This window comes from Hippocampus bargibanti, linkage group LG13 (genome assembly GCF_051943395.1).
Source record: "Hippocampus bargibanti isolate YZ-2025 linkage group LG13, ASM5194339v1, whole genome shotgun sequence".
NCBI lineage: Eukaryota > Metazoa > Chordata > Actinopteri > Syngnathiformes > Syngnathidae > Hippocampus > Hippocampus bargibanti.
In genome coordinates, this window is record NC_142746.1 from 22,777,926 (window position 1) to 22,792,387 (window position 14,462).

The 14,462-nt window shown below is 46.1% G+C and overlaps 1 protein-coding gene across 1 annotated transcript; it reads right to left on the reverse strand.

Annotated features, from left to right (window-relative positions):
- Positions 1–1,906: 1,906 nt before the first annotated feature.
- Positions 1,907–6,550, reverse strand: ifngr1l (interferon gamma receptor 1-like). The gene is made up of 7 exons (XM_089012793.1): positions 6,371–6,550; positions 5,027–5,153; positions 4,766–4,947; positions 4,211–4,374; positions 3,983–4,142; positions 3,759–3,883; positions 1,907–2,790 (listed from the first exon to the last, which is right to left on the reverse strand). Exons 1-7 carry the CDS (start codon positions 6,438–6,440, stop codon positions 2,467–2,469), a joined length of 1,152 nt encoding a protein of 383 aa, XP_088868919.1. The 5' UTR covers positions 6,441–6,550; the 3' UTR covers positions 1,907–2,466.
- Positions 6,551–14,462: the final 7,912 nt, after the last annotated feature.

Sequence of the window (14,462 nt, forward strand, 5' to 3'; positions counted from 1 at the left end):
TTTTCGACAAAAACGCCTTACTATACATGGTCGTTTTTTTCCCGCTAAAAACGCCTTACTATACATGGTTGTTTTTTTCGTGCTAAAAACGCCTTACTTTACATGGTGGCTTTTTCTCGGCTAAAAACGCCTTACTTTACAGGGTCGTTTTTTTGGTAAAAAAACGCCTTACTATACATGGTTGTTTTTTTTTTCTCGACAAAAACGCCTTACTATACATGGTTGTTTTTTTTTGCGTGCTAAAAAAGCCTTACTATACATGGTGGTTTTTCTATTCTCGGCTAAAAACGCCTTACTTTACAGGGTCGTTTTTTTGGTAAAAAATGCCTTACTATACATGGTCGTTTTTTTTTTTCGACAAAAATGCCTTACTATACATGGTCATTTTTTTCAGCCAAAAATGCCTTACTATACATGGTCATTTTTTTGGGCTAAAAACGCCTTACTATACATGGTCGTTTCTTTCGGCTCAAAACACCTTACTATAAATGGTCGTTTTTTTCGTGTTAAAAACGCCTTACTATACATGGTTGTTTTTTTCGTGCTAAAAACGCCTTACTATACATGGTGTTTTTTTCTCGGCTAAAAACGCCTTACTTTACATGGTGGTTTTTTTTCGGCTAAAAACGTCTTACTATTCATGGTTGTTTTTTGCGCTAAAAACGCCTTAGTATACATGGTAGTTTTTTTTTTTTCGACAAAAACGCCCTACTATACATGGTTGTTTTTTTCGTGCTAAAAACGCCATACTATACATGGTCGTTTTTTGTGTGCTAAAAACGCCTGACTATACATGGTGGTTTTTTTTTCATCAAAAAAAACGCCTTACAATACATGGTCATTTTTTTCGGCCATAAACGCCTTACTATACATGGTGTTTTTTTCTCGGCTAAAAACGCCTTACTTTACATGGTTGTTTTTTGCGCTAAAAACGCCTTACTATACATGGTCGTTTTTTTTTGAGTAAAAAAATGCCTTACTATACATGGTGGTTTTTTTCTCGGCTAAAAATGCCTTACTTTACATGGTTGTTTTTTGCGCTAAAAAAGCCTTACTATACATGGTCGTTTTTTTTGAGTAAAAAAATGCCTTACTATACATGGTCGTTTTTTTTTTCATCAAAAAAACACCTTACTATACATGGTCATTTTTTTCGGCCATATACGCCTTACTATACATGGTGTTTTTTTCTCGGCTAAAAATGCCTTACTTTACATGGTCGTTTTTTTTCGTGCTAAAAACGCCTTACTATACATGGTTGTTTTTTTTCGTGCTAAAAAAGCCTTACTATACATGGTCGTTTTTTTTCATCAAAAAAAACACCTTACTATACATGGTCGTTTTTTTTCATCAAAAAAAACACCTTACTATACATGGTCATTTTTTTCGGCCATAAACGCCTTACTATATTTTTTCTCGGCTAAAAACGCCTTACTTTACATGGTTGTTTTTTGCGCTAAAAACACCTTACTATACATGGTTGTTTTTTTTGAGTAAAAAAATGCCTTACTATACATGGTGTTTTTTTCTCGGCTAAAAATGCCTTACTTTACATGGCCAGAAAGAAAAAAGGAAGGCGAGCTTTCTTGTTTGCCGCGAGGGACGCAAACAAAGCGTTTGGGGCCGCGTTTTCTTCCTGGGGGAAGAACACCTGAAATGTCGGCCCTCGTCACACTTCTTCAGCCGCCGGCTCGGCGGCGTGCACGTGACGGCCACGTGAGTGCGGCGGACGTGGCGAGATTCGCCTCGCAACTGTCATTACATCCGTAAGTCAAAAAAATACAGATATACGTATACTCATCATATAGGATAACTCATTCACTGCCAGACGGTGTGCAAAAATGCGTCCACTTCGGTGCCAGGGTTTTTGTCATTGTCACTCCAATTGCAGGAACCATAGAATATGGAGGTTTAAGACAACATACACATTTAATTCAGCAATAGAAACCTTACTCTTTTCTTTCATTAAAAAAAGTGTTAATTCCTAAAGGGTATGGAGTTATATGAGCTTGAAATGGGAGCAGCGGTACAAAATACAATTCGTACCGATTGATATCGTGCTTTGACAACAGCTGAAGGTGTAAAAAAGCGTTAACATAGACAAAAGGCAAATGCTGGCCCCCTAGTGGATGGGAAAAAACATTGCCAGAGGTCTGACCAGCACTTTATCGGCACCCCTGCCGCAAGAAAAAACAAAACCTGAACAAATTTGGGAATGGCGTTCCATGTCATGCCTTTTTAATTCCCAAATAAATTCAGGAATGGCAGTGAATAAGTTAATGTAGTTTGCTATACGGTAGTCCCTTACTCAAGCAGCTTTCTGGAACGGATTATGGTCAAAAACCCGAGTTTGACGGTATAAACAAGCAAATGACAGCACCGCCCTCCTAAATAGCACTTTGCTTTTTTTCTCCAAGCAGCGATGACTCAATCATGCTAACGATGCTACGCTAAGGTACAAAGATTTCAGTCACGATAGCCCTCGACGTCCTCGTCGGGCGACAGCCTGACGACCGCCTGCCGTTTCTCGTAGCAGTTGACCTCTGAGGTCACGGCGGCGTCGTCGCGGTGGTCTCGCCGCATTTCCTCGCCGTCCACGTAACACCGTCGGCGGTCCTGCGCAGCGGCGTCTTCCGCGTCGTCCCTTCCGGACTCTTCCGGCCGGTTGGGCGGCGCTTCGGACTCGTCGGGTGACGCCGGGAGCCTCCCCAACACCGTCGGCGGGGCGGAGCAGTCGGAAACCGGCGGCGTGGACGCGGCGGGGCTTTCCTCAACGATTCTTTGGAAGTGCTTCAACACACACACACACACAGAGAAAAATGTCTCCACTGTGAGACAAATAAAGGCTCATCTCATCTGACGTGGGCATAAAAATCAGCATTGAAGAGGATTTGATCTTGAAACACGTCCTGTTTTTGTGCTGCCATCTAGTAACAGACAGTGGAATGACACCAAAAGTCAACGGCAACCTTGCTTTCTTGTTGCTAAGGAAGTAGGTTGAATTAAGGGGAGGAGCTTCCGCGGCAACGTTGCCTAAAGGCGTCCGAGCGGCCATTTGCTTTTTAACTCATTCGCTGCCATTCATGTGGGATTGAAGAAGCGTGACATGGAGCGCCATTCCCCAATTTGGTTTCTTTTCTCCCTGGGGGTGGCGATAAAGCGCCGGTCAGACCTCTGGCAATGTTTTTTTTTTCCATCCACGAGGGGGCGGCGTTTGCCTTTTGTACGTGTCAGCATTTTTTCACAGCTTCAGCTGTCTATATCCATCAATTTTGTACACTTGCCCCCACTTGAAGCTCAGATAACTGCAGGGCCACGAGACGGACGCTCTTCTTTCATCAGAAAAAAAGGAGTTCATTCCTAACGCTCTCTTGAATGTTGACGTCGTCCTAAGACTCCGTCTTCTTCGGCTTCTGCAATTTGAGTGACAATGTCCAAAGCGTAGAGCGCCGTTCCCAAATGTGTTTTTGTTTTCCCCCACGCTTGGGTGCCGATAAAGCGCCGGCCGCGGCAATGTTTCTTCTTTTCCACAAGGGGGCATCATTTTGTTCCATGTTATTGTTTTGTTCCGGCTTCCAAGCGCGACATCGATTGCATTTTGTAAATCTGCCCTAATTTCAAGGTGGCGTAACTGCAGGGCCACATAACTTAGGAATTGTCCCCCTGATGAGAGAAGAGCGTCTCAGCTTTCTAATGCTGGCGTCAATGTTGACGCCGTCGGCGTCCAAGTGACTTTGCGGTGAAGCAAGCGCACCCACCAGCGAACGCGGCAAACGCCAAGAGGACGATTCCGTCTTCTTCTTCAGGCAGAGCAGAAGGACGACGACGACGACGAGCACCAGCGGGACCAACGGCGACACCAGCGCGGGCACCGACACCCGATCTGCGCCAGGACAACATTTCAAAGAAGAAAATGAGGGCGCGCAAGCCAAGCGCAGCGAGGGGATGGGCCCCCAACTCAACTCAACTCAACTCAACTCACTGTTTCCCCGGACGGCCGGGACGCAGTAGTCTGGCGTCGCCCGGACGCTGACCCTCTCCAGCTCCCCGCTGACGCTGGCGCAATGTTCCCGCCGGCCCTCGTCCGCGGGCAACGCGCGCCGGCACCTTTCCCGCGTGCAGCGCAGGCCGGCAAATTGCTTCTGGAATGAAAAAGGGCAACGTCGCAAACGCGGTGGGCCAACGGCGAAGGTCCAACGCGTAGTCCCACTTTGTCCAGGATGACGTCGTACGTGAAGACGGGCAGGGGCCCGTCGGGGTCCTGGTTTGTCCTCTCCCGAGCGCTGGCGTACGTCAGCCACGGATGGGGGAAGCTCAGCAGGACCGAGTCGTCCTGCAGCTCCAAGGCGATGGCGGGGGGGAGCTCCAAAGAACCTCGAGACAAACGGCAAGCGCTTTCAATGGCGACAACAACCGCAGCAGCTTCTCCTTTCATTATTACGAGCGTGATTTGGCCCCGCCTTTCCTCTCTGATAGTCAAAGCTGGCTTTTTGACCATAATCCGTTCCAGAGACCAAAACAACTTTTCCCATTATAATCGAGGTGAAATCTTTTCGTGCGTTCCAAGAGATCTCAGCCAGACGCGTCAGTTGTTGTTGTTGAAAATCCATTTTTGAACAATAGAAGCGCGGCGACTCGTAACGGAACGCCACACGAGGAAGTGGAGGCCTCACTCATTTTAAAACAGGCAACATTTTGGCTCCAAAAGCAAATTGGTCGAAAAAAAAAAGCCGCGTTTGACTGCAGACGACATCCGTCAACTGACATTTCTGATTGGCGGGCGAGTCCACGTAGTAGCTGAAGGAAATGCCCTCGGCGGGCGCCGCCTCCGACTCCTCCTCGCCGAGGACGGCGGTGACCGACAGGAAGTAGTCCTCCATCCGGTCCGACAGGAAGGACAAGTCCGCTTGCAGGTCCGGCGGGCGGACCCACAGCGGAGCCGAGTCGCTGCCGGAGGAGCGCGGATGCGTTACGAGGCGCGCTCGTTTGGACGTCGCCCAGCGAGACGGAGGAAAAGACCACGAACCCTCGGGACTTGAAGACGGCGCCGACGTCCACCCGGAACCGCAGACCCGCCGGCGGGTCCTCGTAGCGCCACACCACCTTGTTGAGCAGGTTGCCGCAGTGCAGGATCACGTCGCTCGGGGGCGCCACTGAGCCAACAGAGACGCGCACCGTCAAACAAATACGAGCGATACGATTGACGCACGCCTGATTAATTATGCATCAACGCTTTGGGTGTCAAAGTCGAGGCCCGGGGGCCAAATCCGGCCCGCCGCATCATTATATTCGGCCCGAGAAAGCAAATCAACCGTGCGAAATTCCACGATGCTAGCTAGCAAAATGACAAATTGTCCCACGTAAAGCACAAGAAAGACTGATTTTCGACTTCAAATTTGAAAAGGAGTTATTCATGAAATTAGGGGACGAAACGTCCGAATGGCTCGCCCAGATTCGGAACGGCCCCGAGAGGAAACCTCACGGCAAAATGGACTTAAAAAAAAATAATCAGGAATGAATCTAAATGTTTATCGATTTGAATCACTTTGGAACCACTTTCGGTCTTTCGTTGGTGACAAAAAGGTGGACATTTTCTCCCTTTGGATACGCCAAACAAGTTGACAAGGGTCTTTGTATGCTCCCGTTTTGTATATATTGGATTGGATTTGCCTTCATTAGTCTGGCAGTGGAGACATTGACATTTCACAGCAGCAGAAGTTCTATGTGACATTTTCTTCTCAGGGAGAGGCAAGCAGGTCACACACACACACACACACACACACACACACACACACACACACACACACACACACACACACACACACACACACACACACACACACACACACACACACACACACACACACACACACAACATGACGAGGCAAACCGAGGGGGGTGTGTGCGTGTGTGTGTGGGGGGGGCGTCAAAAAGCTGTTCAACCGCAGCTCTCAATTTCACTTTGGCTTTTAACCACCGTCGCCGGCTCGATGCCAGTCAGGTGGCCCGGCGAGATTGCGGTTCGGTGAAAACGCCGCAAAAGTCGCCGAGGGGGACGTCTGCGGGTAATGGAGGAATGGGGGGGGGGGGGGGGGACAGGTCGCCTCAGCAAATTCAACGCAAGGACGTTTTTCGTCGAAGTGAACTGGAAGACTGAAAAATCACGAGGGAAGTTGTTTCTGTAACTCGGCGGCGTTTCCATAAAACATGACAAATGACCATTACTGTACTAAGGGTTATTAAAAAAAAAAGGCCCAAACGTCCTCGTTTATAATGGACGTCAAATTGCTCGGGGATGCGTTTGAAGACGCGCGGAACATTCGCATTCCCGAAGGCACGTCACGTTGAGGCTTGACGCCAAATGCTTTACCGTAGGCCGACGCGACTCCCAAAACGAAGCGGATGACGAGGCAAAAAGTCAACCGCGTCCACGTCGCCATGCGCGGCTTGTTGTTTCCTCCCCCGGGGGCGCCTGAGCGGTAGCGTCGTCGAGTGGACGCGGCTCGAAGCTGAAGCTGAAGCTGAAGCTGAAGCTAAAGCTGAAGCTAAAGCTGAAGCTAAAGCTGAAGCTAAAGCTGAAGCTAAAGCTAACAACAAGCTAATCGAAGGAAGTTCCCACTTTGTGCGCCTGGAGGATCGTCGCTTCCGCTTTTTTTGGGCGGGATCGAGGACCGACGTCATCAAATACCGCAATTCCCGATCTGATTTTTTAAAATTTATTTATTTTAATGTATTTCTTTTTGCGGGGCGTGTCGTCTTATTTTTATTGAACGGATAAATAATACACAAGCGTCGCAGTAAAAAAACAGTTCAATATATATTTGTTAAATACTATTAGTATTTGCGGTGGCAGTCATCAAAACTTCAACCGTTTTTTTCATCCCGATTATTATCATATCAACAAATACAATAATCCGCGGGTTGTGGAATTGGAAAAATCAAATACAAATAAAAATCGAAAAAATATGCAATGATTAAATAAATAAAATACAATAAAAGTTAACAAAATAATAATAATATGAAATAATACAATAATAGTCATAAAAATAAACAATGATGAAATCAATAAAATACTCCAATAAAGTAAAATACTCCAATAAAGTAAATCAAATTGTTGGCTTTTGTTTCCAGCCGTGCATCCAAAGTGCATTGAGACGTCGCGACGGACGAGACGCTGACCGACTTTCATTGTGAGTCGCGACAGCAAGCGGCCCGAACAAGCGCAAGTCCCAAAAATGCCTTTCTTTCCGTCGGGATCGAGAGCGATGCACGGAGCGGAATGTTCTTTTCTTTTTTGAAAAACAAATAATATTGCCATTTCATGAGGTTATCACGAATCCACGTGTTCGTCGTCAAAAAGCCATTTCCCCTCTGGTGGACGTGCAGTATATCACACCGCATAGCACTACTGAAGGCCTAGCGATGAAGTCCACGGCCCACCACCGCATTCTAGACATTTCGTCACTCAAACAAGTGAGCCAAAGGTAGGAAGGAGATCTAGAAAGGGCTAGCATTCAATGTTCAAGGTTGTCATGCGTCTTCTTTGGCAGCGGCAGAGATGGGCCACGTTTTTGAAAGCTCACCCGATGTGACATTTTGTTTCCTCGTCCGGTTTTTCGGGCATCCGTCCAACGCCGGATGCAGATGATCGCCGACAAGGCCGATCCCCGTTCGCGATGGCGTCCCCGGGCCCCCCAAACTTCCGGAAACTTCCGTCATCTACGTCAGTTTCATATACAGGAGGGGGCGTGACGACGACTCACTTGGGCCCGATCGACCGATTTGACCACATTCAAAATACCAGCACCCATTTAGTTCGCTGACCAAGCTTTTCGGATGAGGAGCCAACTGTCCCACACCTTCAAAGATAGTACAGTTTCTATTTCTTTCTTTCCTTTCCTCTTCCTTTCATAACGTTGCTGCTGCTGAGTAAAACTACTTGATTGTAATCACCGCGATTGATCACTTTGGCAGACATTTTTAACATTGTCCAATTTGGACTTTCAGGACGTGTCCTCGCGTCCGTCTTCCGGTCGGTCCTCACATTTCGCGTTTTTTTGGTGTAATTGTGGCAGCGACATACATTTCTGACCGCTAGAAGGCGCAATTTTATCTATTTTAGCTACTTAAAAGAAAGCCGAAGCCCTTTCGATGACAAATTCCTCCCGTGTTGTTTTTTGGACGGCTATGGGAGACGTTTTTGTTTTTGCCTGATGGAATCCTCGTCAGGCCGCCCACCCACATTTGGGACTTGTGACTGGGAATCATCTGTTTTTGACATTTTTTTTAATTAGCTGCAGCCAGAAATGTCATCGTTCATTTGTATAACTAATGACCATATTTATTGATGCTGATGATGATATATTTACGGAGCTAGCTGTCAATCATCTAACAAGAAATGTTTGGGGGTGCGCACGCATTAAGCACTAAAGGCGTAAAGTGATGCCTGGAAAGGCGGAGCTATTAGGGGTCGGCCATTATGCATTAGTACCTTTTTAACCAATAACCTTTGACCTCAAGTGAGCTGGCTAGAAGCATCGCGACACGCACGCGCTCAGACGCGCGTGCTACAAGTTGACATGTGCATTAAAAAAAAAATAACTAAATAAATAAATAAGTCCTTGGCTGTCGCTAATCTCAGACGGGATAAATCAAACATGCAGGCAACAAGTGCAAGATCTCAGGCGGCTAGCGCACATTAGCGCAAGATAATAAGGCTCACCGAGAGTCGCAAAAAGGCCCTTAAGGGGCCATTACAGCCAAGATAAGAACTTAATTCACTCATCATTCAAAGACTTTTATGGAGAAAACATTTCAGACTGGCAAATAATCGGACTGCCAGCCCGACCCAGGCGGCGGTGCCCCCCCCCCACCCCCCCAAAGACCCCGTTCGGCCCCATCCCGCCCTCCTCCCTTTAAGATTAAGCGGGACATTATCCCACATGGCCGTAATTGCTTGTATGAACTACTTTAAAAAGGATTGGATTATATCTGGGCCAGCGTCCAAGGCTTACAACGCACTAACTGCTACATGACACGCACCCGCGCGCACCCGCGTCACGAGAGCCGACAGACTGACTGCGAGGTCTCCGGGTGGCGGTCCCGAAAAATATGGGGGAAGCCCAGACCGGCTGAGGCCACCACATCGCGCTGCCCCCGCTTGATACATTGAGGAAACAACCCTTGAAGAAAAAACCCCAACATTCTATTTATAGCCAGAGTGCATGTTTTTGGAATGGGAGAGGGAAATCGGACTACCCGGAGAAAAACCTACGCGATGGATGGATGGATGGATAGATAGATAGATAGATAGATAGATAGATAGATAGATAGATAGATAGATAGATAGATAGATAGATAGATAGATAGATAGATAGATAGATAGATAGATAGATAGATAGATAGATAGATAGATTGTGGGATGAATAAAGGTTTTCAGATTTTTCCGATAGATAGCTAGCAAGCTCGCTAGATAGCCAGCAAGATAGCTAGCGAGCAAGATACAGTAGATAGTTAGCAAGATAGATAGCACGATCGACAGACAGACAGACAGACAGACAGGTGGGATTGGAAGCAACGACCTGCGCTGTGTGAGGCGGACGTGCTCAGCAGTCAAGCACCATAACGGCGACATAAATAAATGATGATGAAAATGTATGTCAGTGTATTTTGAAGATGAATGTCAATGTGTGTGAACGCTAACGTGTGCGCATTCAGCCGCAGTAGCTTTTTTATCACTTAATGCTTCTCTAATCTTTCATCACTCTGATGGTAAACAACAAAAGCACGTGCACGCGGTGCACGCGGTGCACGCGCACCCTCAGCGGCTATTATCATCACTAATATGCTCAAGGGCAAGTAATCCGTCAGAATAACATGACAGGTACGCGCCCGCACCATGCGAGTCGTGTCCCGTCGCAAGTAGCCTTCGTTTCGCTTCACTCGAGTCTTTCGGGGGAAGTCAACTAAAGAGTTTCCACCTCAAGCTAATATACATTTCAGACCTAGCTAATAGAGAGAGAGAGAGAGCCAGAGATTCTAGATTATATTAATTATATTGTATTCATTGTTTTGTTTATAGCTAGCTGATAGAAAGAGAGTTGGCTAGCTGATAGACAGATTCGATGGCTAGCTAGCTAGCTAATATATATTTGCTAGGTAGCTGATAGAGAGAGAGAGATTCGCTAGCTACCTAGCTAGCTGATAGAAATAGAGTTGATCATTAACTAACTGGGAGATAGATCGACCGATTCGATAGCTAGCTAGCTGATATAGATTTGATAGGTAGCTAATAGAGAGAGAGTGTGAGCGAGAGCGATTCATTAGCTACCTGATAGAAATAGCGTTGATCGTTAGCTAGCTGATAGACAGATTCGATAGTTAAGTAGCAAGCTAGCTAATATAGATTTGGTAAGTAGCTGATAGGGAGAGAAATATTTGGTAGCTAACTAACTAGCTGATAGAAAAAAAATGATAGTTAGCTAGCTGGTAGATACAAAATTGATGGCTAGCAAAGTAGCTAGTGAGCTGATATTGATTTGAGTGAGTGAGAGAGAGATTTGCTAGTTAGCTAGCAGATAGAAAAAGAGTTGATTGTTGACTAGATGGTAGATACAGAATTGATCGCTAGCTATTTAGCTAGCTGATATTGATTTGAGAGAGAGAAAGAGAGAAAGAGAGAGATTTGCTAACTAGCTATCAGCTAGCTAGCTGGCTAGCTGATCGAGAAAGAGGTGATTGTTAGCTAGCTGCTAGATCAATAGATAGATTCGATCGCTAGCGAAGTAGGTAGCTAGCTCCCTAGTTGATAGAAATAGTTGATCGTTAGCTCGCTAGTAGATCGATAGAGTCCATCGCTAGCTAAGTAGTTAGCTAGCTGATACACTGTAGATTCCATAGGTAGCGAATTGATAGACAGAGAGAGAGCGAGAGAGAGGAGGGGCCTGCTGGTCATGTGACTTGTGTAAGTAGGTCATGTGATCCCATCAGGCGGATTATTAGGGAATCATTGGAAGGATTTGTGGGGATAATTGAGACTGGGGATCATAATTGGACAAGATTCCACTTTCATCTTCAGCCTTTCAGGATTACAAGACATCTGGACACACGCGCACACACGCACACACACACACACACACACACACACACACACACACACACACACACACACACACACACACACACACACACACACACACACACACACACACACACACACACACACACACACACACACACACACACACACACACACACACACACACAGTCTTGTTATTAGAAGACAGCCCTCATTCTTTTTCTTTTGGGACTTTCCAAGAAGTAATTGAGTGATACACACACACACACACACACACACACACGCAACACAATCGGACGCTCCATGTTTATCGACACAAAAGAAAATGACGGTCGAGCAGAAGAAGGAGATGATCGCAAAACACCAACGAGGTGTGCGTTTGTGTGACTTTATGCGTGTTGAATTTGGCTAACGAAAAGGAGGGAAAGAAGGAAGCGACGTGCTAGCTACTTAGCAGTAGCTCGTGTACGACACGTTAAAATATAGCTAGCTAGCACAAAAACAAATTGTGATGTCATCGTAGGGCATTATTATTATTATTGTTATTATGATGATGATTATTATCGGCAAGGTCACTTTTGCAACAATCACCAACAAAGCTCGGACGGGTGTGATGGAAGTCAAGGCAAAACAACGAAGACGCCGGTGACGTTATTGGATTGGCGTCACGCCGGCCACGGAATGAAAAGAGAATGAGATTTTGACAAAAGCAAAAACTAAGTGGATTAAACAACATGCAACGCAACAATAAGACAGCGGCTGGATTAGCGCTAAAGCGCAGATTAAACTCCATTATTCTTATTATTTCATTATTATCATTACTATTATTGTTATTTTTGGTCGGACCAATCAGCATGCTTAATCTTCTTCCACAGGCTTAACACACACACACACACACACGCATGTCGTGTTTCTCTGCTTTTTAAAATCCATTTATCTTTCATCATCAAGAAAAGCGTATGATTAAAAAAATAATAATAATAATAATAATAAATCAGTGTGCTCCCGTTGTTGGAGAATGTCTCCAATCAATGGAAACAACGATCGACTGCAAATAAATGGCCCACCTACAAGAAAAGCTTGGTTTGAAAAGATGAGCGCGCGGCTCATCATCCGCCGCGGTTTATGTATGCAAAACATTTGGAAAGATGTCATTCATTGAAGGTGCCCCTTGTAATGCGGTGCACCTTATGCGTGCCTTACAGTCCACAAAGTACTTTGAAATAAAGGCATCGCACGACAATGACAATACAAGACGATTTGTTACATATCGATTCATATAGCGCTTGAACAATAAGTGTAATAAAGCGCTTACCATGGACAGCTATTATATACTGGAAATAAAGTGGTCACAAAGATAGCAGAAAGCACCAGGGAGGGGTGAGATTTTAGTGTCAAAGGCCAAATTTCGAGATGGCAAATTGCGAACGGTCAATCATCTGCCAAGAAACGTGCGCAGGTGTGTGTGTGTGTGTGTGTGTGTGACACGTGTCAAATCACGTTAACTGCCATTCCCAAATTGAAAATATGACGGCAAACGCCATTCCTGAATTACTTTGTGAATTACTTACGCTTGGGGGCCGACAAAGCGCCAGTCAGACCTCCGGCATTTCCCTTTTTTCCACGTTAGCGCTTTGGATCGGCTTCAGCTGACGTTAAAGCGCCATATAAACCAATATGCGTGGATTGCATTGCGTTTTGTACAGCCGCCCCCATTTCAAGCTCAGATAACTCCAGAGCCATCTAACTTAGGAATGAACTCTTTTTTTTTCCTGATGAAAGAAGAGAGTCTAAGGTTTCTAACGCCGCATTGAATGTTGATGCGCTCCTAAAACTCAATATTGTCTGGGTCCTGGAATCGGAGCGACAATGACAAAAACCCTGGCACTTGAATGGAAACATTTTACGTCATGTTTGTCTTGTAGTCAAACATGACGGAGCACACGGACGGGCAAAGTCATTAAGATCGCGTACGTGAAAGTACAAGAAAGTGTCCGTGTTTTTCTGTTCCCGTTGTCTTTATGATTTTGCTTTGCGTTGGCTGTGATGTCAAGCGCTGTCGTGAAATGTTGCTGCTGTCGGTTGCAAATGTCCCCATTGTGGGACGATTCGAGGCTTTTTGCATGCGTGGCAGTGAATGAGTTCAGATGAGCATCAGAGCCAATTTTGAATTTAGAGCGCTTCACAACTTTTCGACACCCCCAATCACACGGCCGCAAATTTCAAACAGGTTGGTGTGTGTGTGTGTTTTTGTTGATGCGAGCGACGTGTGTGCAGATGGCATGTAAAGACCAAGATACACACATCCAAGTGTGCGATTGTGTCGTTGTATTGTGTGCGGGCGTACGACTTTAATCATGTCAAACATATTTGTCCAATCAGATGAGATTGTTTGTCCAAATCTGCTTTGGCGATTGAAGTGGCGGACGGACGGACGGACGGACGGACGGACGGACAGCAAAGCAGATTGACTTGCAACTTTAATCAAATCAAAGCAAACTTAGCCTTGGACTTTAAATCCCTCATTTTCACCCCCCCCCCCCGCCCCCCCTTTCAGCTAACTTTTGCTTTGCTTTGTTTTCAACTTGTTGTTTGTCAAAGTTTAGCCTTGCCGGACTAACGCGGCAAGAGGGCAAAGCGGAGCGCCGTTAGCATTGTCGCCAGCTAACGCTAATGGCTGGAAAATCGTGAGTTCTGGCAGCGAAGGTGCGGATTTTGCTGGCGAGGACGCCTTTGTCAGCTAAGTGGCGCGCCCCGCCATTTGGGAACATTCCAAAGGTGTCCGTCAAAGTTGCCCGTCCGTCAAGCGCAAACAATGAATTCCTAGAAAAGCACGACAACAACGCTGACGTTTTTGGTTTTGACAGCTTTCTTTCTAACTTGCTTCTCCTGCCGTCGTGCTTTTGTAAGCCTCTTTCGGATGTCAAAAGAGCCTCCTCATAACAGACGGGCTTTATTCAAGGCCGCCCGCCAAAGTTAATTGGACATGGCGCCGTCTTGTCGGCCTTCATTTCCTGATAACTTGTTAATTGTATTGTTTTTTTTTTTTTTTTCCTGCCTCTACGACGACGCGATTAGCGCCACGAGCCGCCACTCAAATCACTTAATGCGCCATTATTGAGGGCAGGCGGGCGAGGGTGGGCGGGCGAGGGCGGGCGGGTGTTAGCGGCGTGGCCTCCTTTGGCCAAATGACTGTTGATATTTGCTTTTAATTTAAGCAATCCACGACAAGACTCATTAACATGCTGGCAGATTAAGGGAGTTATCCGCCTCTTTAATGCCTTTGCCGGCCGCAGATAATCCCTGCTAACTTGGATTGCAGGCAACAATGAGATCAAGAGAACATGAAGACAACACCCCCCCCCCTCCACCCCGCCTTTTTTTG

Excerpts from the sequence above, each read along its gene's own strand:
- ifngr1l (XM_089012793.1), bottom strand. The coding sequence starts at position 6,440 with ATGGCGACGTGGACGCGGTTGACTTTTTGCCTCGTCATCCGCTTCGTT. Across the intron at positions 5,154-6,370 it reads GGGAGTCGCGTCGGCCTACG|TGGCGCCCCCGAGCGACGTG; the intron begins GTAAAGCATTTG and ends CTGTTGGCTCAG. Across the intron at positions 4,948-5,026 it reads GCCGTCTTCAAGTCCCGAGG|CGACTCGGCTCCGCTGTGGG; the intron begins GTTCGTGGTCTT and ends CTCCTCCGGCAG.